Source organism: Carcharhinus amblyrhynchos, chromosome 18, assembly GCF_965287045.1.
Source record: "Carcharhinus amblyrhynchos chromosome 18, sCarAmb.v2.hapA, whole genome shotgun sequence".
NCBI lineage: Eukaryota > Metazoa > Chordata > Chondrichthyes > Carcharhiniformes > Carcharhinidae > Carcharhinus > Carcharhinus amblyrhynchos.
In genome coordinates this window covers 26,566,120-26,588,097 of record NC_137341.1, presented here as the reverse complement: position 1 = coordinate 26,588,097, position 21,978 = coordinate 26,566,120, and the positions used below count along the sequence as shown (strand labels likewise).

The window sequence follows — 21,978 nt, the reverse complement described above, 5'->3', positions numbered from 1 at the left end:
CTGGTTCATTTAAAGCAAGTTGTCTCTCTCTCTCTCTCTCTTTCTCTCTGATTGCATGTAGCATGTTGGGATGGCAATCATAATTCTATCTCCTTCACGACAGCATTGGAGAAAGATAGGATCAGGCAGGCTAGGAAGGTGTTTATCTGGAGTAAGGGGAACTATGAAGACATCAGGCAGAAAATTGGACAAGTAAACTGGAAGGAGGTGTTCTTGGGGAAAAGTACTGAAGGAAGGTGGCAGATTTTCAAGGAATGTTTGTCTGGAGCTCTGCACAACAACGTTCCAATGAGACAGGGAGGTTTTGGTAGGTCGCGGGAACCGTGGTGCACAAAGGTTGTGATGAACCTAGTCAGGAAGAAAAGAAGGGCGTACAGAAGGTTCAGGATGGTAAGTACATTTTTTATAAGAACTGATCTGTATACTTTGAGCAAAACCTCAAACCGGAATTATCTCTCAACATGCGGAGAGACTGTTTGGGGTTCAATCCCCTTCTTTATAGTATTACCCTTTATCTGAAACTATTTAACCTCCGTTGCCTATACCCAACATCAAAGTGTGTGCTCCCTTTGCACATTTAGGTGTACCAATTTCCATAAAACTGGTTATAGAGTTAGGAGGCAATAAAGAGATCTCATAATTTTTTATATCATCAGGAACATATTCTGGAGGACATTCTGAAATTAAAAAGAAAATGCCCAGAATTCAGGAGGTGGAGGGGTTTTATTTCAGATAAAGATCTGGTTTAAATAAGAAACAGACATTTCATTCACAAGTTCAAAATCGAGAAAAGATTAACTGCTTGTGTTTCTGTGATTTGTTCTTGGCTCCAGATGTACTCCCTCAGTGATCAGCCTCCCATGCACTATCGGAAACACCTGGAAGAAGAGGGCGTGGCCGATATGACCCAGTTGGAGTAAGTTCAGCTGAACTATACACATGTTCATAGTGCATTGGGCATTTCCTAATGTGACTTATACTTTCCCAGGACTTCTTCAGTGTGGAGCTGATCAGTCTTCCTATGCTACAACCTGCAGCTTTTGCATAGCTCAGCAAGTAGCATCTAACACCTTTCTAATTCATTTAGTCGCCTTACCTACTTTCCTCAACTTCACTGGGAAGGTCTTAGCTTTCTTAATTTAAAAAAAACATAACTGAGATAATGCTGACAGTCCTGGTAATTGCAGGATCCAGGAGGTGGTGTTGGGATTAATGAGGCCACTCTTCAGTATTGTAGAGATGAGCTATGAAACTCGTGGAGCTGTGACTTGATTAGCCAGAACTATTTCACTGGAAGAGAATCTTAAAACACTTATACAAGCTGTGTAACAGAACAGAGGAAATAAATCTGACACAATATGTTCAAAAATTTCAGGACAGAGGGCACAAGGTCCCATTGTGAAGGGAGAACTTAGATTGACAACAGAACTGGTCCTTGTTATAGGGAGGCAATGGATGGAATCAGATTAGCAGGAAGGACAGTCAAAGTGGATTGGAGCTAATCAGCTGAGTGCTGAAATGGGGAGACAGTGGGGTTGGTATTTTGTGTTAGGGTTAGTTGAAATATGTAAAGGTTTTGTATGCAATCCCTTTTTTGTGATTGTTTATTTTTGCGTTTCTATCAAGAATATTGAAGTCAAACCTGCATTTTGCCAAGGCTTGTACTCGTTAGAGTTTAGAAGAATGAGGGGAGATCTCATTGAGACGTATAAGATGATGAATGGGATGGATAGGATAGAGGTGGAGAGACTCTTCCCGCTCAGAAAGGATAGTAGGACTAGGGGGCACAGCCTCAAGATAAAGGGGGGGCGGTTTAGAACGGAGTTGAGGAGGAACTTCTTCACTCAAAGGGTGGTGAATCTCTGGAATTCTCTGCCCGTTGAAGTGGTGGAGGCTACCTCGCTAAATATTTTTAAGACGCGGGTTGATGAGTTTTTGATAAGAGAGGGGATTAAGGGTTATGGGGAGAGGGCGGGAATGTGGAACTGAGCCAAGACAGATCAGCCATGATCTTATTGAATGGCGGGGCAGGCTCGAAGGGCTAGTTGGCCTACTCCTGCTCCTATTTCTTATATTCTTATAATCTCAAAGCTGTAGCAGAGGAGGATGTGCCCAGACTCTGCTGTGGTGAGGGTCTTGCTGCATATTTATCCATTCCATGTGTCATATCTCCCACATGAAGTGGAATGAGTGGTCTGTTCTCTCCGAGCCTTGGATATTCTGACCCAGTGAGGCCAGGAGTCTTGAGGCTGCTTGCCTACTCACTGGGTTGTTCTGTGGAGTTATGTATACTGGGTTTTGAGTGAGACTTTTCTTGGTGCTAGTCTGCTATTGGTGAATTTATCAGGACAGCAACCCAAGATATCGCCAAATTAATAGAAACACTGACTTACAATTGCATATAGTCTGGGAGGATTTGTCATCTCGGGGAACTACAAACATCAAGCTGCTATGAATAGGAGAGAGAAACTGAATGTCTTTATTCTCTCCCTATCTGACTTGCTTTTAAAATGAGCTGTGGTGTGTTTCCCCAAAGCCTCAGTTTGTGTGATCTAATTTAATAATAACTCGCAGCAAGCTCACATTATGATTTACTCACTTTAAAATCCAGGAAGGACACACACACACACACACACACACACACGGGCATGCGCGCATGCACCTATATGGAGGGAGAGGGATAGAAAAGAGGAAGATATGAGCAACAACAGTTAAAAAAATGTAGAAATGAATATTAGTTCACCTGATTTCTGCAGTCCGAGAAGTCAAGAGTCCAAAGGGTGTTTCCTTTGTGATGGGGTTCAGTCCAGGTGAGCTTCTGGTTGGGGGGGGCAGCAGCACGAAAATCCTTGAAACAAATGATGATGCAGCATGATGGAGCTTCTGTGCTTAGATCACGCAGGCAATGATTGGTCTTTTAAAATCAAACGGTCTGAGAGATGCTGGCTGACTGTTTGCTCAGTCGGTGTGCTTGAGTTCTTAAAACAGATGTCTGAGAGTTTCTCAGTTCTCAAAGGAATACAGAGGTTTCAAAATGGTCACTCAAGTTACCTGAACTTCTTTCTCCGCAATGATGTTAAAAGGGATCTCTTGTCTGGGACTGGCTTTGGTTACAGCATTGATAATGTTGCAGTCATCAGCTTTTACCTTCTGTCCATATTCTTGTATTGGGAAGCCATTGTCTAGGCACACTCTCTGACAATGCTAGAGGGGTAATCTTATCAAGATACAAATGATATCCATTGTCCTCTCAGTGATCACCTTTTGAAATGCATCTGGACAATCATAGAATCATAAGAATCCTACAGTGCAGAAGGAGGACATTTGGCCCGTCAAGTGTGCACCGACTCACCAACAGAAAACCCCAACTAGGCCGTTTCCCATTATCCCACGTATTTATCCTGCTAATCCCTCTAACCTACACTAAGGGACAATTTAGCAGGGCCAATCCACCTAACCTGCACATTATTGGACTGTGGGAGGAAACCGGAGCACCCGGAGGAAACCCATGCAGACACGGGGAGAACATGCAAATTGCACACAGTCACCCAAGGCTGGAATTGAACCTGGGTCCCTGGTGCTGTAAGGCAGCAGTGCTAACCACTGCCACCATGATGCCCTTCCCAGATGTGAGATGGGTCTGTTAACAACTCTACAGGCATAACGATCTGCGAGTCCCCTCAGTTTGTTATGATAATGTCCTTACGACTGGGATGAGAGAAGGATTCTGTTGTTCCTGTAACTCCTGTTGGTAGCTTCCAGAACACAGGGCCAATCCTGTGGTCTTGTGACTTGCAGCAACTAACTTTTTGGTTCAGCAGAAAGTCCATTTTAAAAATAGCAAAAAGCAGTAAATATTCAATACATATAGTTTTGGACTTCTTTTCACATCTTATTGACCTAATAAATAATTTTGACTCTATTAACGTCTTTTAAATATGATCCTAGCACAACCTGATTAAGGATTCCACTAGTGAGATTGAGGCATTTCAACAAGGAAAGAGTGTCTCAGCTGAAATCAAAGTTCAACAGTGAACATCAACACAAACCCATTAGCATAGCCTGTGATAATGTGAGTGATAAGTAAGCTGTTGGGTAGAATGTGCAAAAGCGTTATGCCATACATGCAAGCTTTTGGACAGTTACTACAGGCCCCTCAAGCCTGCTCCACCATTCAATAAGATCATGGCTGATCTTTTCGTGGACTCAGTTCCACTTACCCTCCCATTCAAAATAATCCTTAATTTCTTTGCAGTTCAAAGATCTATCTATCTTTGCCTTAAAAAACATGCAATTAGGTTGCCTCAACTGCTTCACTGGGCAGGGAATTCCACAGATTCACAACCCTTTGTGTGAAGAAGTTCCTCGTCAACTCAGTCCTAAATCTGCATCCCCTTATTTTGAGGCAATGCCCCCCCAGTTCTGGTTTCACCTGCCAGTGGAAACAACCTCCCTGATTCTATCTTCTATTCCCTTTGTATTTTTATATGTTTCTATAACATCCCCCTCTGAATTCCAGTCTACTCAGTCTCCCCTCATGAATCAACCCTCTCAACTCCAGAATCAACCTAGTGAATCTCCTCTGCACCCCCTCCAATGCCAGTATATCCGTTCTCAAGTCAGGAGACCAAAATTGTACACAGTACCCCAGGTGTGTCCTCACCAGTACCTTATACAGCTGCAATATAACCTCCCTGTTTTTAAACTCCATCCCTCTAGCAATGAAGGACAAAATTTCATTTGCCTTCTGAATTACCTGCTGCACTTGCAAACCAACTGCTTCTGATTCTTGCACATGGACATCCGGGTTCCTCTGCACAGCAGCATGCTACAATTTTTTACCATTTAAATAATAGTCCATTTTGCTGTTATTCCTACCAAAATGGATGATCTCACATTTACCAACATGGTACTCCATCTTTCTCTCTCAATATCAACTAAATGAAGGAGATTGTCATTGACTTCAGGAAGCATAAAGGAGAACATGACCCTGTCTACATCAACAGTGACGAAGTAGAAAAGGTCAAGAGCTTCAAGTTTTTAGGTGTCCAGATCACCTGTCCTGGTGCCCCCATGCCAACACTATAGTTAAGAAAGCCCACCAACGCCTCTATTTTCTCAGAAGACTAAGGAAATTTGGCATGTCAGCTACAACTTTCACCAACTTTTACAGATGCACCGTAAAAAGCATTCTTTCTGGTTGTATCACAGCTTGGTATGGCTCCTGCTCTGCCCAAGACTGCAAGAAACTACAAAAGGTCATGAATGTAGTGCAACCCATCATGCAAACCAGCCTCCCATCCATTGACTTTGTCCACACTTCCCATTGCCTCGGCAAAGCAGCCAGCATAATTAAAGACCCCACGCACCCCAAATATTCTCTCTTCCGTCTTCTTCCTTCGGGAAAAAGATACAAAAATCTGAGGTCATGTACCAACCGACTCAAGAACAGCTTCTTTCCTGCTGCTGTCAGACTTCTGAATGAACTTATCTTGCATTAAGTTGATCTTTCTCTACACCCTAGCTATGACTGTAACACTACATTCCGCACTCTCTCATTTCCTTCTCTATGAATGGTATGTTTTGTCTGTATAGCACACAAGAAACAATACTTTTCACTGTATGTTAATACATGTGACAATAATAAATCAAATCATATCAAAAATCTGCCAGACTCTTGCCCATTTCCTTGACATATCTATATCCCTTTGCAGACGTTCAGTGTCGTCTGCACACTTTGCTCTGCCATTCATCTTAGTGTCATCTGCGAACTTTGACACACTACATCTGGTTCCTCAACTCCAAATCATCTATGTAAATTGTAAACAATTGCAGTCCCAACATTGATTCCTGAGGCACACCACTAGACACTGATCGCCAACCAGAAAAACACTCACTTATCCCCACTCTTTGTTTTCTGGTCGTCAGTACTGGTGGTGGAGGAGAGGTGGGGATGATGGGAGCAGTTCATTCACAGAACACAGTTGCAAGTGACACTATGTGCACAACACTTGATTTCCTAGGGGCAGACAGAGCTGTGGGCTGCTATCTGCAGAACCCGCCAGTGTTCTTCAATGATATCAATAAGAAATGCCGAGGTTATATGAAAATGGCAGTTAGTGGCATTGCCTGCCTCAGGAAATCAATACAAATTATTTTTTTCCCCTATGTGTTTACACAGTACATACAAGTTATTGGACAGTGTGTGTATAGACCTTTAACGTTACATTTATTACTGGGCCTTTAAGCAAAATGGTTCTCACATTGCAGCCTTTGTGATATTTCTGTTTTTTTTCAGAGACCTACATGATGGTGCAGTGTTGTATAATTTAAAGAAGAGGTTTGAACAGCACATTATATATGTAAGTATTGTAACATCAGGTGTGTTCAGGGCAAGAGAAGAAAACTCACCATGAACTGTGAATATGGATCAGGGAATTCTCAGTGACAGGAGTGACTGACAATAATTGCAATCCCAAAAGAAATCTAAGTGGCAAGGGGTTTCAAGCTGTTCAGCTGTGCTTTCTTTCAGTTTATTCAACAAGAAAAATATTCTGGATGTAGCTTAGGGGATGAAGTGAGATGAGTTAGGAATGCAAAAGTTGGAGAAGAATCGAGGAAATAGCAACCAAACACAAATTGGTTCCTCTTTCAGCTTTTCCCATGCGACATGGGGTCACTACATCACCCATCCATCATAAGAACATAAGAACATAAGAAATAGGAGCAGGAGTAGGCCATCTAGCCCTTCGAGCCTGCCCCGCCATTCAATAAGATCATGGCTGATCTGTTGTGGCTCAGTTCCACTTTCCCGCCCTCTCCCCATAACCCTTAATCCCCTCTCTTATCAAGAACCCATCAACCCGCTTCTTAAAAATATTTAGCGAGGCAGCCTCCACCACTTCAACGGGCAGAGAATTCCAGAGATTCACCACCCTTTGAGTGAAGAAGTTCCTCCTCAACTCCGTTCTAAACCGCCTCCCCTTTATCTTGAGGCTGTGCCCCCTAGTCCTACTGTCTTTTTTGAGCGGGAAGAGTCTCTCCACCTCTATCCTATCCATCCCATTCATCATCTTATACGTCTCAATGAGATCTCCCCTCATTCTTCTAAACTCTAACGAGTACAAGCCTAGTTTATTCAGCCTCTCCTCATAGTTCAATCCCCTCAACTCCGGTATCAGCCTAGTAAACCTCCTCTGCACTCCCTCCAGGGCCAAAATATCCTTGCGCAGGTGCGGCGCCCAAAACTGCACACAGTACTCCAGCTGCGGCCTCACCAATGCCCTATACAGCTGCAGCAAGACCTCCCTACTTTTATATTCAATCCCCCTCGCTATGAAGGCCAGCATCCCATTCGCCTTCCTGACCACCTGCTGCACCTGCAAGCTGGGTTTTTGCGACTCATGCACAAGGACCCCGAGGTCCCTCTGCACCGTCGCCTGCTGCAGTTTTTCGCCACGTAAGTAATAGTCCTTCCTACCATTCTTCCTACCAAAGTGGACCACCTCACACTTGCCAACATTAAATTCCATTTGCCATTTCAACCATCATATTTTGGGATTTGGTGGATGGTTGCAGTCAGATGCCTCCTCCTGCCTCTCACCCTCCCTATTTATCCACGCTGGGGTCCAACATCGATATGCACTGGTGTAGTTACAAGAACAGTAAAAGGTCCAAAGGTTTATTTGGCAGCACAAGTTTTTGGAGCACTGCCCCTTCATCAGGTGACTGAGGACTTGTGTCCACAAATAGGGCATATACAAACTCAAACTCAATTTACAAGATAATGGTTGGAATGTGAATCTTTACAGGTAATCAAATCTTAAAGGTACAGACAGTGAGAGTGGAGAGAGGGTTAAACACAGAATAAAGAGATATGTATTGTCTCCAGCCAGGACAGTTAGTGAGATTTTGCCAGCCCAGGTGAGTTCGTGGGGGTTACAGATAGTGTGACATGAAGCTAAGATCCCAGTTGAGACCGTCCTCATGTATGCAGACCTTGGCTATCAGTCTCTGCTCTGCAACTCTGGTTGTCATGTGTCGTGAAGCCTGGTGTTGTGAGACATCTTATTGTGCTTACCCCAGTCCAACGCCGGCATCTTCACATTGTAGCTACAAGGAGCAGAAGCAAATGGGTCTTCACTTGGGAATCATATAAATAGGTGATTGGGTTGGGAGGTGGATGCTTGTAATGTATATGTCTGTAAATAAATGCTTATAAAAATGTGTAAAGATTGATTTCACTGCCTGGCTACCTGGAGTATAACAAGTTACCTTTCTGATTTCAACGATTAAAGTCACTGTAACCAGAAATGGATGCATGGTTCGCAAGATTCTGGTGAGCATTTTGTTCAGGTTATAGTCCGTGACCCACATTGATTCTCATCACCACTTTATAAACAAATTTGTTTCTTTCTTGCAGACATACATTGGCAGCATCCTTTTATCTGTGAATCCATATAAAATGTACAACATTTACGGGACTGATACAGTGTTGAAATATAAAGGGAAATCATTTGCAGAAAATCCACCGTAAGTGCCCAGTTTTATCTTCACTGGGAATGGGGAACTATCAGAAGCAGAATCTTCAGCAGATGGTCACAGTGGGAGCAGCAGGTGTTTAGTGCCTGGGCTAGGTAGGAGTAAGTCAGGCTGACTGCTGATTACAATCCTGTGATCAAGGCGAGCAAGTGTGCACATTGAGGACAGAGTCCAGTTTGGCTGCCTTGAACCTCCATTAATGACTAGTCTGCTAATGGCTGTTTGCTGGGATACTTCCAAAATCTGCACCTCCCAAAGCCCAGAAAAGGAAGGGGGAGAAATAGGTTTAAAAATACAACAAACCAGCTGTATTGGGAGTTTACATCCTGTACCTCATGAGTCCTGATTGAAAGGTGTGGCACACAATATTGAAAAAGGCAAAATAAATGTTCTGGTGTTGAAATATTGGAAAGTTCTGTATTTCCCATCTTCATGCTTCTTTTGTTGCAGACATCTCTTTGCTATTGCGAATGTGGCCTACTCAAAGATGGTTGATGCCAAACACAATCAGTGCATTATAATCAGGTATGGAATTGTCTGTTTTCTGTTCAGATCTTGGTTTTATTTTGAGGCACTCAGGTGCCTTGGGTGCAAATCTTTGATCCAGTTTGTACTCAGATATCAGTGTTGGTAATTTTACACTTTCAAGAGTCAGAAAACACTAATTTATTTATTGATGTGTTTATTTATTTTACTCATTCCTGGCATGTGGCAAGACCAGCATTTTTTGCCCATTTGCAGGCAGTTATGTGCCACCTTTTTGAACTAAACAGTTTATCTGGTGTAGGTACACATCCAGCGATATCAGAAAGGGAGTTCCATGATTTTGATACAGTGATAGTGAAGGAATGACAATACAGTTCCGAGTCTGAGTCGTGTGTGGCTTGGAAAAAACTTGCAAGTGGTGATGTTTCCATGCATTAACTACTCATGTTCTTCAAGTAAACATCCTACTTCTGGTCCCTGGTTTTCATTTACTGTTGAAGCAGCTGAAGATGGTTGGGCCTCAACATTACACTGAGGAACTCCTGCAGTGATGTCCTGGGGCTGAGATGATTGATCTCCAATGACCACAATTATCTTCCTTTGTGCAAAGTATGACTCCAGCCCTGGAGATTTTTTTCCCTTGACTTCAGTTTTGCTGGGGTTCCTTGAAGCCACACTCGGTCAAATGCTGTCTTGATGTCAAGAGCAGCCAGTCACAATTCACCTCTGGAATTCAGCTCTTTTGACCATGTCTGGATCAAGGCTGTAATATGAACTGAAGCTGAGTGGCACTGACAGTACCCAAACTGAGCTTCAATCGGCAGGTAACTGCTGAGTAAATGTCACTTCATAACACTGTCAAAGATACTTTCATCACTTTGCTGATGATTGAAAGTAGACTGATGGAGTGATAACTGCCGTTGGATATGTCCTGCTTTTTATGGACAGGTTATACATGGGCAATCTTCCATTGGATGGGTATATTCCAAGGTTGTAGTTATACTAGCACAACTTAGTTCATAGCACAGCTAGTTCTGGGGCACAAGTTTTCAATACTATAGTTCGTGTTGTTGTCAGGTCCCAGAGTCTTTCCTATATTCAAAGCCTTCAGCCATTTCTCGATCTTGCTCTCATGTAGAGTGAGCTTAATTGGCTGAAGATTGTCATTTGTGATGGTGAGACGAGGAGGCTGAGACAGATCATCTACTCGCCACTTCTGACTGTAGTTGGTTACAAGTCATTTAGCCTTGTCTCCTGCCACATGCTGGACCCTGCCATCATTGTGCTTGAGGATATTTGTGGAGTATCCTCCTCCGGTTAGTTGTTTAATTGTCCACAACGGGCAACATGTTGGCACAGTGGTTAGCATTGCTGCCTCCCAGAGTCAGGGACCTGGATTCGATTCCCAGCTGTGATTGTCTCTGTGGAGTCTGCATGGATGTCCTCTGGGTGCTCTGGTTTCCTCCCACAGTCCAAAAGATGTGCTGTTGGGTGCATTGGCCATGTCAAATTCTCCCTTAGTGTACCCAAACAGGCGCCGGGAGTGTGGTGACTAAGGGGTTTTCACAGTAACTTCATTGCAGTCTTAATGTAAGCCTATTTGTGACACTAATAAATAAACTTTAAACTGTGAAGTGACTGGATGCAGCTGGATTGCAAAGTTTGGATCTGATCTGTTAATGTGGGAACGCTTAGCTCTGTCCATCGTGTGGTCTTTCCACTGCTTAAAATGCATTTAATCCGATGTTGTAGCTTCACTGGGTTGGCACCTCAATTTATATATTTTTTTTGCTGCTCCTGGAATACTCAGAATGAGGGATGTGCCAGACAATTATTGCAGATTGTGGTTCAATACAATTATGCTGCTGCAAATCACCTCATGGGTAACAATTCTGAGCTGCCAGATTTGTTCTAAATCTATCCCACTTATCATGGTGGTCATGCCACACAACACGATGGAGGGTATCTTCAGTGTGAAGATGGGACTTTGTCTCTACAAGGACTCTGCATTCATACATTTTAAAATAATCTAGTGAAGAGATAGTACAGGTACTGATACACATATAGTGCCAGAGGACTGACTGATACCTAATATTGCACCTTCATTTAAGGTGGGAGATGGCAGTGGCATTTTGGTAATGTCATTGGACTAGTAAAATAGAGGCCGAGGCTGATGCTGTAGAGATAGGGGTTCAAATCTCACCATGGCAGCTGGGGGAATTTAAAGTCAATTCATAAATCTGGGTTTAAAAACAGGTCAAAACAATTATCAATTGTCATAATCACTTCAAGGAAGGAATTCTGAAGTCCTTACCCAGTCTAACTCCAGATCCACATCAGTGTGATTTACTCAAGTGTCCTTTGAAATGGCCTAGCCAAGCACTCAGTAGTATGAAGCCATTACTAAGTGTAAAAAAGAATGAAACCTGACAGGGTATCCAGCGTCACCTACACGATAGAAAGGACAACAGCACAGGCAGACCTGTTGACCCTGCAAGTCCTCCTTACTAACACCTGGGTCTAGGGCCAAAATTGAGAGAGTTAATCAAGCAACAGCCTGATACAATCTTGCTCACCAAATCATACTTTACAGACAATGTCCCTGACATCACCATCTCCATCCCTAGATATGCCCTATCCCACCAGCAGGATAGACCCAGTTGAAGTAGCAGTTCACATGATATACAGTTGGGAGGGAGTTGCACTGGGAAACGTTGACGCTGAACCCCATGAAGTCTCATGGTGTCAGGTCTAATGTAGAAAAGAAAACCTCCTGCTGGTTACCACCTACCATCCTCCCTCAACTGATGAATCCTCCATGTTAAACACCACTTGGAGAAAGCACTGAGGGAGCTGTCGAAGGTGCTTTGCCGAGTTTCTGAAGCACATCTTGTAGATGGCATACATTGCTGCCACTGTGTGCTATGGTCGAGGGGGTGAATGTTTAAGCTGGTGAATGAGCGGGCTGCATTGTGCTGGATAGTGTTGAGCTTCTTGACCTGCAACCTTACCAGCTAGAAGGACAATGGCACCAGATAAATGGGAACACTGACACCTGCAAGTTCCTCTTCAAAGCACTCACCATCTTGATGAGGAAGTATGTCACTATTCCTTCAGTCACTATGGGAAAATCCTGGAACTCTCTAACAGCACTGTGGAACTCCCTAACAGCACTGTGGGTGTACCTACATCACATGGACTGCAATGATTCAAGAAGCACCTTCTCAGGGGCAATTAGAGTTGGGCAATAAATACTGGCATAGCCAGCAATCCCATGAACCAATAAACATTTAAAAAATACACATGACATGCAAAGGACTTTAGAGTAGCCAGCTTAATATGGGTTTCAGGAAAGATGATGCAACTCTCACTAAAGGAGAAAACAGGAAAATGTTTAGAAACCAAAAACTTAAAATAATAAATATATAATGACTCGTCAGCATGAAATTTAGAAATTCTTGCTTGTCCAAACTGATTATATACTTTGAATAGGTAGCAGAGAGTAGATAAGTGAATTACAGTGAGAGCTGCAACAAATTATAAAACATTAACTTGTATAATGGACATATAATCGGCAAACGAATTTCAACACAGTTGAGTGTGAGATATTATAGTTTGCTAAAGAAATTAAGTAGATCACGTATTGCTTAGAAAATAAGAATCTGAATGGGGCAGAGAAACAAAGGGATCTCAGGGCACAGATACACAAATCACTAAAGTAGTCATAAGTTAATAAGGCCACAGGAAATTCAAACAAACCAATTTCTTTTGTTTCTGGAATATGAAAGAAAAATATAGAAGTTCTGCTAAACCTATGTCAAATTTTGGTTCAACCATTCTTGGAATACTGTGTACAGTTCTGGTTGCCAAATTATTAAAAGGATGCAGAGCACTGGAGATCAGAAATATGAGTTTATGTCCATTAGCCTCTTCCTGTGCTTTATATTCCATGTAATTTGACATTTTTGTTCTTTATTTTCCTTGAACACTCTGGTGCTTGTCTCTTTAAGGGTAACACAGCAGAGTAAGGGTCATGTGGGTCAGGTGACCTTCTCCTGCCATGTTGCCCTTAAAGGGACAATCATCATTATTTATTAGCCATAAAAAATATTGCAGATGAGCAAAACAGACAGTTTGACAATTAGCTAAGTAACATCCAATTGGTTAAGGAAAGGTCTGTTTGCCTTCCAGTTGGTAGGAAAGATTTTTAGACCATGTGTGTGGAGGCTTTAGGAAATCAGTGATGAATTCTCCAGCAATATCTCCAACCCTTTTTCGTGTCAGTGAACAGCCACCTCTCTCTTCTGAATTCATCTGGTGTTGTCTCTTCTCCAACTTCCCCAGATACCCAAGGAGCCACAACTGCATCTTCCAATCCCCCATCCCCAGGGTCTTTACAACTTGTATTAACATTGCTCCCAAGTCTCAGAGTGTGTTGGTTTCCTGGATTTAGCCTGTCGCTGTGTGTGCAGGTTAACATTTTAACAGTTATTGCAGACACCATATCCACCCCCAGCAAGGATTGTATACTCATTGTGCTTCTTTCTGTTTATCAAGTGGTGAAAGCGGATCAGGCAAGACTGAAGCTACCAAACTGGTTCTCCGATATCTAGCTGCAGTGCACCACAAGCACAAAGACAATGTGACGCAACAGGTAACCTACAGCAACATTTGATTAGATATGTTGACAGTTATCATTCCAATTCTAAACGATAGATATCAGGCTAAACTTCCTTGCAATCAGTTATCTTTCCAAGCAGCCATTTTTCAAGTGTGAACCTAGCTTTCGTGCATTTTTTAAATTCATTTCGGGGACATGGACGTCATTGGTTGGCCAGCATTTACTGCCCACTCCTCATTGCCCTTGGAGGGAAGTTGAGAGTCAACCATATTGCTGTAGCTCTGGAGTCACATGTAGGCCTGACCAGGTAAGGACAGCAGATTTCCTTCCCTAAAGGACATTAGTGAACCAGATGGATTTTTCCAACAATCAACAGTGGTTTCATGGTTATCATCAGTAGATTTTTAATTCCAAATATTTTTTATTGAATTCAAATTCCAGTATCTGCCATGGTGGGATTCAAACCTGGGTCCCCAGAGCATTAGCTGAGTTTTTGGATTAATAGTCAAGCTATAATACCACTAGGCCATCACCTTCCCTAGAAGGGAAGTGGTAGGCATTTTAAAGTTGAACAGGAGATGCTGTTCTAAATTGGTGATTGTGGAGTTGCGACACTCAAGACTTTGTTTATAGATGCATTTCCCATAGGGGTCACAAGATATCAGGGCAGGTAATCCTGGTAAAGTTTTGAGCCTAATCTTCTTTGTGGGTTCCACAGGCAGTGACTCTTCATGTGTTCACTTTTCACACACCAGCCTGGACAATATCAGTGAGTGTTGGTCCAGGGTTGGCTTGTCTCACAGTCTAATCCAAACCAGTCCCGGAGCAGTAGTGGATCAGCAATCATCAGTTTGAACTTTCATTGACCTTTTAATTTATAGCCAATTATGTCATAGGTTAGTCCCCTTGCAGATTAGACATTTCAGCAGCAGATCTGACTCTGCATTTAAGTGAGAGCTGTTCCAACAAATGGAGGTGGTGGGGTTCACAATTGGACGCAATTGAATAAGTACCTCTTTCCACCTGGAATAGGAGGTGGCTATCACTTAGCACTACCCCCAATCCCTGACTGAATTTGATCATCAACTCCATCTGTACCTCAATTCCATCTTTGCTCTTTATATCTGAGGCTGACATGGACAGATTTTTAATCAGTAAGAGAATTGAGACTTATAGGAATAAGGTGGGAAGGGGGAATTGAGGATGATCAGTCACACTCTCACTGAATGGCCTACTTCTGCTCCTTTTTCTTCTGGTCTTATCCCTTTACAAACTTTCCCAAAAAAAATCAATCCATGTCAGTCTTGAAAATTTCAATTGACTTTCAGTGTTTTCATTGGATCTGGGGCAGAAACATGTAACTGAATAGTTAAACCCATTCAAACAGACATCATCCAAGGGACAGCGAAGACATACAAATTCTACTATTATCAGTTTGGGGTTCTTTAGTTTCTGTGCAACTTCAACCAATCAGTTTAGGGTGGGAATGCTATTTCCTAGCCTACTGCTGTTCTAATAATAATGTCAGGCAGATAAAGACACCCCTCGAACCCCATTCAGCCTGTTGTCCTATACAGTTTCAGTGTCTCATGTACCATACTATATACACTGTGTTATCTGCTGAGAGAGATGAAAAACCCATGCCAGATTATGGGACTGATCTAGGAAATTCATCTTCAACCTATCTAGGTGATTGAAACTAGCCCAGGATCATTCTGACCCTGAATTCCCTCCGATATAAGAGCTGATGACCACCCAAACCAGTAACAGGTCCAGCTTTTGCTTGAAACTCTTGCTGCTCAGCATGAAGAAGACCATTACATGATCCTGCAGCCTGTTCCAGAGATCCGTTATTCTCTGGATAATGGACCACCTCGTGACTTCTAACCTAGATCTGACCTGCAGCTTAAGATTTTGATACCTAGTGATACTGAACAAATTTTATTGAAACAGACTGTAAACTGGAATACAATCTGTTCCTCGGATACCGTAATACAACACTTCTCTAAAGTCCTAGCTTTTTAAGTCTATCTTGATAACTGAGATATGTTATTTTGGAGTCTAGTATAGTGGCCCTTTCCAAAACTTCAACATCATCCACCACATGAGCAGATCACAACAGAACCCAATGGCTGGACTTTTATTGGCATGCCCACCCTGATTCCGGGGGCGAGCAAGGCTCAGAGAAAGGCATTCTCTGTTGGCCTCAGGCGGGATCGTACGAAGCTCAGGCGAACATGCCGGTGAAATTCCACCCATTATTCCAAATGAGACTTGTACAACAACAAAATAGCTTTTGGTTTGAACTGGAGAGAGTTTGTGGTGTTTTTAGTTGTGAGTATCATGTGTCCGATGTTATTTACATCTTCTGTCTTTTTCTCTTTCTTGCTGCTTGATGCTGATGAAGATTGAGGTACGGTAACAGTTGCTGCTAGTGTCTCCAACAAAAGGTCAGAATGTCCAGCCGCACTTCCAATTTTATGAACGTGTTTCAAATGCAATTGAAGAGGCAACAGTGTCTTTCAAAAGTATTTGGCAAACCTTGGAAACCTGAAATTAAAGCAGAAAATTCTGGAAATACAGCTGGCCCATCAGCATCTGCAAAGAAAGTGCTTCATATCTTCAGGCAAAACTCAGTCCGACAAAGGATCTTTAACCAGATTTTTACCCAAGGTTGACTCTAATTGTTATGCTGGTCGGGAAATGCAGGGCAGTGAGTTGACTGCTTGTTGATGCTTGTCTGCTCTTCCTTTCCATGGGCTTCTCACCTGGTGCCAATGGTCAAGTTGACTGAGTATCTTATCACTTCTAAGACGCAAACACACCCGTTGTGTTTTCCTGTGTCTATTCACTGGAAAATGCATCATTTCTGTAAATATATAAAACTTGCATGCTAGCTTTTTACTTCTTGGTTCAAAACAGTTCAAAAAACTCTTACAAAAATTGCAAGTATTAGGAATATTGTTGCAAGCATCCTGTGTCAATTGAAATACTGCCTGACAGGACTAACACAGAGTAAAACAAACTCAAGACAGGCGAATAGAGATAAGGCACTCATGTGACAGGTGGGACATTTTTTGACTGAGTATAGGACACAGAGAGTGGAGGTTTTGCACGCAAGGAGACAAGTTGGTCCTGAATATACATGGAGCAGAATCGCAAGGTTAGCGAGACAGATCACCAATCCGTTCACAGTGATGTGTTTCACTTTGGGAATGCAACATCTCAAACTTGGTCAACTTAATTGAGTCTCTTTGAATGATTGGCTGTTATTCTGTGTTGATGGATGAAGAGTCGGTGATTATTTTGAACTTCTCCTGAACAGATCCTTGAAGCCACGCCCCTGCTGGAGTCCTTCGGGAATGCCAAAACTGTTCGAAATGATAACTCCAGTAGGTTTGGGAAATACATGGAAATATTTTTGCAAGAGTAAGTATCAGCGTTTATCTGCTTGCATCATCCAAAATTGTACCCACTCATCCATTTGCTGAGACACTCAATCAGGTCCTCGAAGACCCTCTGCCAGGGGGGTCTAATGTTGATATTGTCTCTGTACTGATGACATTTTTTCTTTATAGTGGGGTGATATGCGGTGCCATAACCTCACAGTATCTTCTTGAGAAGTCGAGGATTGTGTTTCAGGTGTGTGCTATCTTCCACTTTTTGATTTCAAATCATACCGCCATTCTCCGTATATATTCTGGTCATTTCTGTTTGATGACATTACACGTTACGTGTGAAATGTACCCAAAGGGTCACAATATTTTGTACAGTCTCCACATGTATCACAAGCATACACCAACCTCATGAGAGCAGTGATGTGCAAATCCTGCCTAAAGTATTTGTTTAACTCCTATGCCATTTTCTGATTCCCTATTGTTACTTCTCATTCTTGAAGAGGCTATATTCACTTTGGCTTCCCTTCCTTTTTATATATTTAAAGAGGCTTTTGCTGTCCATTTTATATTACTTGCTTGTTTATCCCTGTAGTTTATCTTTTTTTTGGTCATCTTTTGTTAGTTTTTACAATTTTCCCAATCTTCAGTCTTGTGACTAATCTTTGCCACATGATATGTTTTTTCTTTCAATTTAATATTATCCTTGACTTCCTTGGTTAATCATGGTTGATTTGTTCCCTTTCTAGAATTCTTCTTCCTCACTGGAGCATATGAGTCATGAACTAATTACATAAATGTCTGCCATTGCTGATTAGCCATCTTTTCTGCTAAACTTCTTTCCCAGTCCACTCCAGCCAACTCTGTTTTCATTCCTTTATTACCATTATTCAAGTGTAGCACAGTAGTTTCAGACCTAAATTTTTCCCCAGCAAAGTCATACTAGCTAATGCAATACACCAAGGATCTCTACAAAGGAAATTGAATCCACTGATTGAGTCAAAAAGTTTGGGGAGCTTGAAATATTTTACCCAGAACTAGGAGATAAAAAGTACTTTCTGTTCTATTTTGAGGGTGACTGAAAATTAGCTTTTTTCACATTTTTCAATACCCAGGCCAAAAATGAAAGAAATTACCATATTTTCTATGAGATGCTGGCTGGACTCTCAAGTCAACAGAAGCAAAGATTCTACCTTCAGGAGGCTGAAACATATTACTACTTGAATCAAGTAAGTTCTTTAAGAGGTGCAGATATAACCTTCAGTCATTCCTCAGTGGTTAAAGGTGTCACCTGATGTAGGAGTAAACCACAACAATGAGAATGGTTTTGTGATTCAATCCTCATTGGTCTCAGTTAGTTTTTCTTTGTTTGTTCTTGCCGTGTGGGCAATGCTGTCATGGTCACATTTATTGTCCATTCCTATTTGGGCTGATATGTTGGTGGTGTGTCTTTGCCTTGGACCACTGCAGCCAGTGTACTGAAAGCACGGTACAATAGCATTCAATAGAAAATTTCAGGATGCTAACACAGTAACAATGAGCAATGGTACATGTCAAAGAGATGGTGTGTAACTTGAGGTGATCATCTTGCCAAGACATTCCTGCCCTTGTGCTACTCCCTGGTATAGATCATGAGAATGCGGTACGGGTGAAGTGATCTTGGAGTTGCTGCGTTGCATCTTGTAGATTATAAAAGTTGCACCAGTGGGGGAGCAGATGGAGATTGTGTCCAGTGGTAGGGATATCAAACAAGAGAACATTGTTGCCCTGAATGTGTTGAGCTTCTTGAGTACTTTTGTAGTAATACCGACATCCAGGCAATTAGTGAGTTGCTCACCATCCAGGACAAAGCAGCATGCTTGTTCAATACCCCAACCTCAAACATTCATTCCCTCCACTGCTGGTGCACAGTGGCAGCAATGTGTACCATCTTCAGGGTGCACTGCAGTAATGTGCCAAGGTTCTATCGATAGTACCTACCAAACCCATGTCCTTTACTGCCTGGAAGAACAAGAGCAGCAGATATATGGGAACACCAGCATCTGAAAATTACACTCAAAGTTATATGTTGTCCAGATATGGAATTATATTGCCAGTCCCTGACTGTCAGTGAGTCAAAATCCTAGATCTCTTTCCTATGTGGGTGTACCATCTCACATGCAACAGTTCAAGCAAATGGTTCACCAACAATAAAGAATAGGCAAAAACTGATGGTGTTGCTGGCGACTCGCATCTCAAGAACAAATGCAAGGAACCATGTTTGGCTGAGCTGTGTAGACTTAGCAAGGGAATCAAGAGGTGAACCAGTCATTGCAGACTATAGCCTCTGAGCTGCTCTTGTATTTGTCTGGCTGGAGGAGTGAAGATTTTGGTCAATTGGCCAAGATATTGATGGTGGGAAATTCATCAATGGTGAATTGATTGAGGATGGAGACTTCTGGGCCTTCCCTTTTTGGGGACGGTCATTCTCTGGTACTTTTATGGCTTGTCTGCTGCAACTTGCCAGCCCAAATCTGGATGTTTTCCAAATCCTGCTTTGATTGGAACATGCTGTCTCATAATCAGAGGAACTAATAGTCCTGGTCTTATGATGGAAGGTAAATCACTGAAACAGGGTAGAGGATTGGACCTTGTGGATCTCTTATGCTTCCAGCAGTTTAAGAATTTTTCTTTGACCCTGTTGACCTCAGTTTTGCAAGATTTCCTTATGTCATACATACCATTGATGGCACTCTTGATGACTTCTTGTATCACTTTGTTGGTGATTTGATGACAGTTGGCTAGTTATATTCATCCTGCTTGTTGAGGATTGGACACGTGGACAATTTTACCTACTGTTGGATAGATGCCAGCATTGTAGCCAGGTCGGAGTGTCTTGGTTTATGGTTAGTTTGAGTGCATTACAGTTGGGATGTTGTCAGTTGACATGATCTTTGCCGTGTCCAGCATACATAGAGTGAATTTGATTGACTGCACGGTAGTCTCAATCATGGTGAGAACCACATTCACTCAGACTGATTTGAAAATAGAATTGAGATGATGTTTGTTTTTTTCAGGGTGGAAACTGTGAAATTCCTGGGAAGGATGATGCTGAGGATTTCCTCAGGCTGCTTAGCTCAATGGAGGTGCTGAGTTTTAGCCCAGATGAACAGAACAGCATCTTCCGCATTCTCTCTTCAGTCCTTCACCTCGGGAATGTCTACTTTGAGAAATATGAGGTTTGATTTTTAAACTCTTATACTGAGATAACAACAGAAAGTACTGGAAATACTCAGCAGGCCAGGCAGCACCATGGAGAGAGCAAGGCAGGGTTAATGTTTCGGACCAATGGCCTTTGGAAAGAGAGAAAACCTTGCATTTATAAAGCACTTCTCATGACTACTAGACATTTTACAGTCAGTGAAGTACTTTTCAAGTTTAGTTGCTGTTGTAATGTGGAAAATGGGACAGTCAATCGCACAAACAGCACTCCGATAATGACCAGGTCATCTGGCTTTGTGATTTGGTCGTCACAATTATGCCCAGATACCAGGGAAAACTTCCTTCTCTTCTTCTTCGTGATGGTGGTTTAGTGATGTTGCAATCTTGGCTGTCAATGTGTGAGAGTTGTCCTGTTGATGCAGGTCGGGGTACTGGGGGCTTGGTTTTGTATCTGACCTGCATCTGCTTAGGCACTTTGGGAGCAACAGAGCTGGGAAATGTACCATGACAAATGGATTCCTGGGCTGAATTGCACACTGGGATTGAACCAAAAACTTAATGTTGGTTTATAAACAGGATAACGGGGATCAAGGAGTGAGATGCAAGCTGTAATTTAATTGAGGGGTTTTGCATAGAATGTAAAAGGAGGCCATTAGGCCCATCAAGCCTGCATCAACAACAATTCCACCCAGACCCTATCACCATAACCCCACATATTTGCGCTACTAATCCCCCTGACACTAGGGGGCAATTTAGCATGACCAATCAACCTAACCCCCACATCTTTGGACCATGGGAGGAAACCGAAGCATCCAGAGGAAACCCATGCAGACACCAGGAGAATGTGCAAACTCCACACAAACAGTGACCCAAGGCAGGAATTGAACCTGGGTCATCAGCCGGTAATTTATGAGTCCAAAGCAGCTGAGATTTAGCTCATGCATTTACTGGTGAAATGGCTCTGAAACTAAAAACCCCCTGGCGCTGTGAGGCACAGTGCTAACCAGTGTGCTGGTTTGTAGACTGAATAACAAATGTATGTTACATCCAATCTAATGAAGAAGTTTTGAAACTTTACAAATAGAATAATATATCCTTGGAAAGATTATATCTCATTGGAGAGGAATATTTCATTTTTATTCTTATTGCATTATTATTTTGTGATAAGCTCCCAGATCCAGCTTTGATTGTTGTCTCCACTGATGTGACTTGACAGTAGGAATGTTGGTCCTTATTGTTCAAATCTAATATATTTCAACCAGGATTGCTGGCGGTTAAAGAATGCCTGGAATGTATCTCATTGATATACTCACATGTTTAAATGTTACAGACTGACTCACAGGAGATTGCCTCGGTGGTAAGTGCTCGTGAGATCCGAGTGGTGGCAGAGCTGTTACAGATCTCTCCTGAGGGGCTGCAGAAGTCCATCACATACAAAGTGACAGTAAGTTCAGTTCACTGAAACTGCAGTTGATGCAACATCATAACAAAGCCTTTAACAGCCAGTCTCCACATGGAAACCGTCTCTCTGAGCAGAGAAGCTGAGTTTCTCGGGCAGTGTCAGATTCATAGCACCACAAAGATATACAACGCAGTAGTGCCAAACCAGAGGGGAATCCATATCAGCATGAGCATCACATCTGCTGAAATTGCAAAAGATGCGAAGGTAGCTTTAGAATGGAAGATTTCCGTGTGTTCAGCATTGTGTGCTTTGTGCTGTGACAGTCTGAGAAC

General features: G+C 42.4%; 1 protein-coding gene across 1 annotated transcript in view; it reads left to right on the top strand.

The window, feature by feature from the left end:
• The first annotated feature begins 833 nt into the window (after nt 1-833).
• The window catches only part of LOC145354721 (unconventional myosin-XV-like), a 137,893-nt gene continuing 116,748 nt past the window's right edge, over nt 834-21,978 (top strand). The window contains exons 1-11 of the mRNA XM_080206175.1: nt 834-916; nt 6,299-6,362; nt 8,423-8,532; nt 8,992-9,066; nt 13,585-13,681; nt 16,056-16,061; nt 16,974-17,077; nt 17,227-17,290; nt 18,159-18,272; nt 20,100-20,261; nt 21,575-21,688. Coding sequence (XP_080062301.1) covers nt 834-916; nt 6,299-6,362; nt 8,423-8,532; nt 8,992-9,066; nt 13,585-13,681; nt 16,056-16,061; nt 16,974-17,077; nt 17,227-17,290; nt 18,159-18,272; nt 20,100-20,261; nt 21,575-21,688 — 993 coding nt within the window. The remainder of the gene's footprint in view (nt 917-6,298; nt 6,363-8,422; nt 8,533-8,991; nt 9,067-13,584; nt 13,682-16,055; nt 16,062-16,973; nt 17,078-17,226; nt 17,291-18,158; nt 18,273-20,099; nt 20,262-21,574; nt 21,689-21,978) is intronic.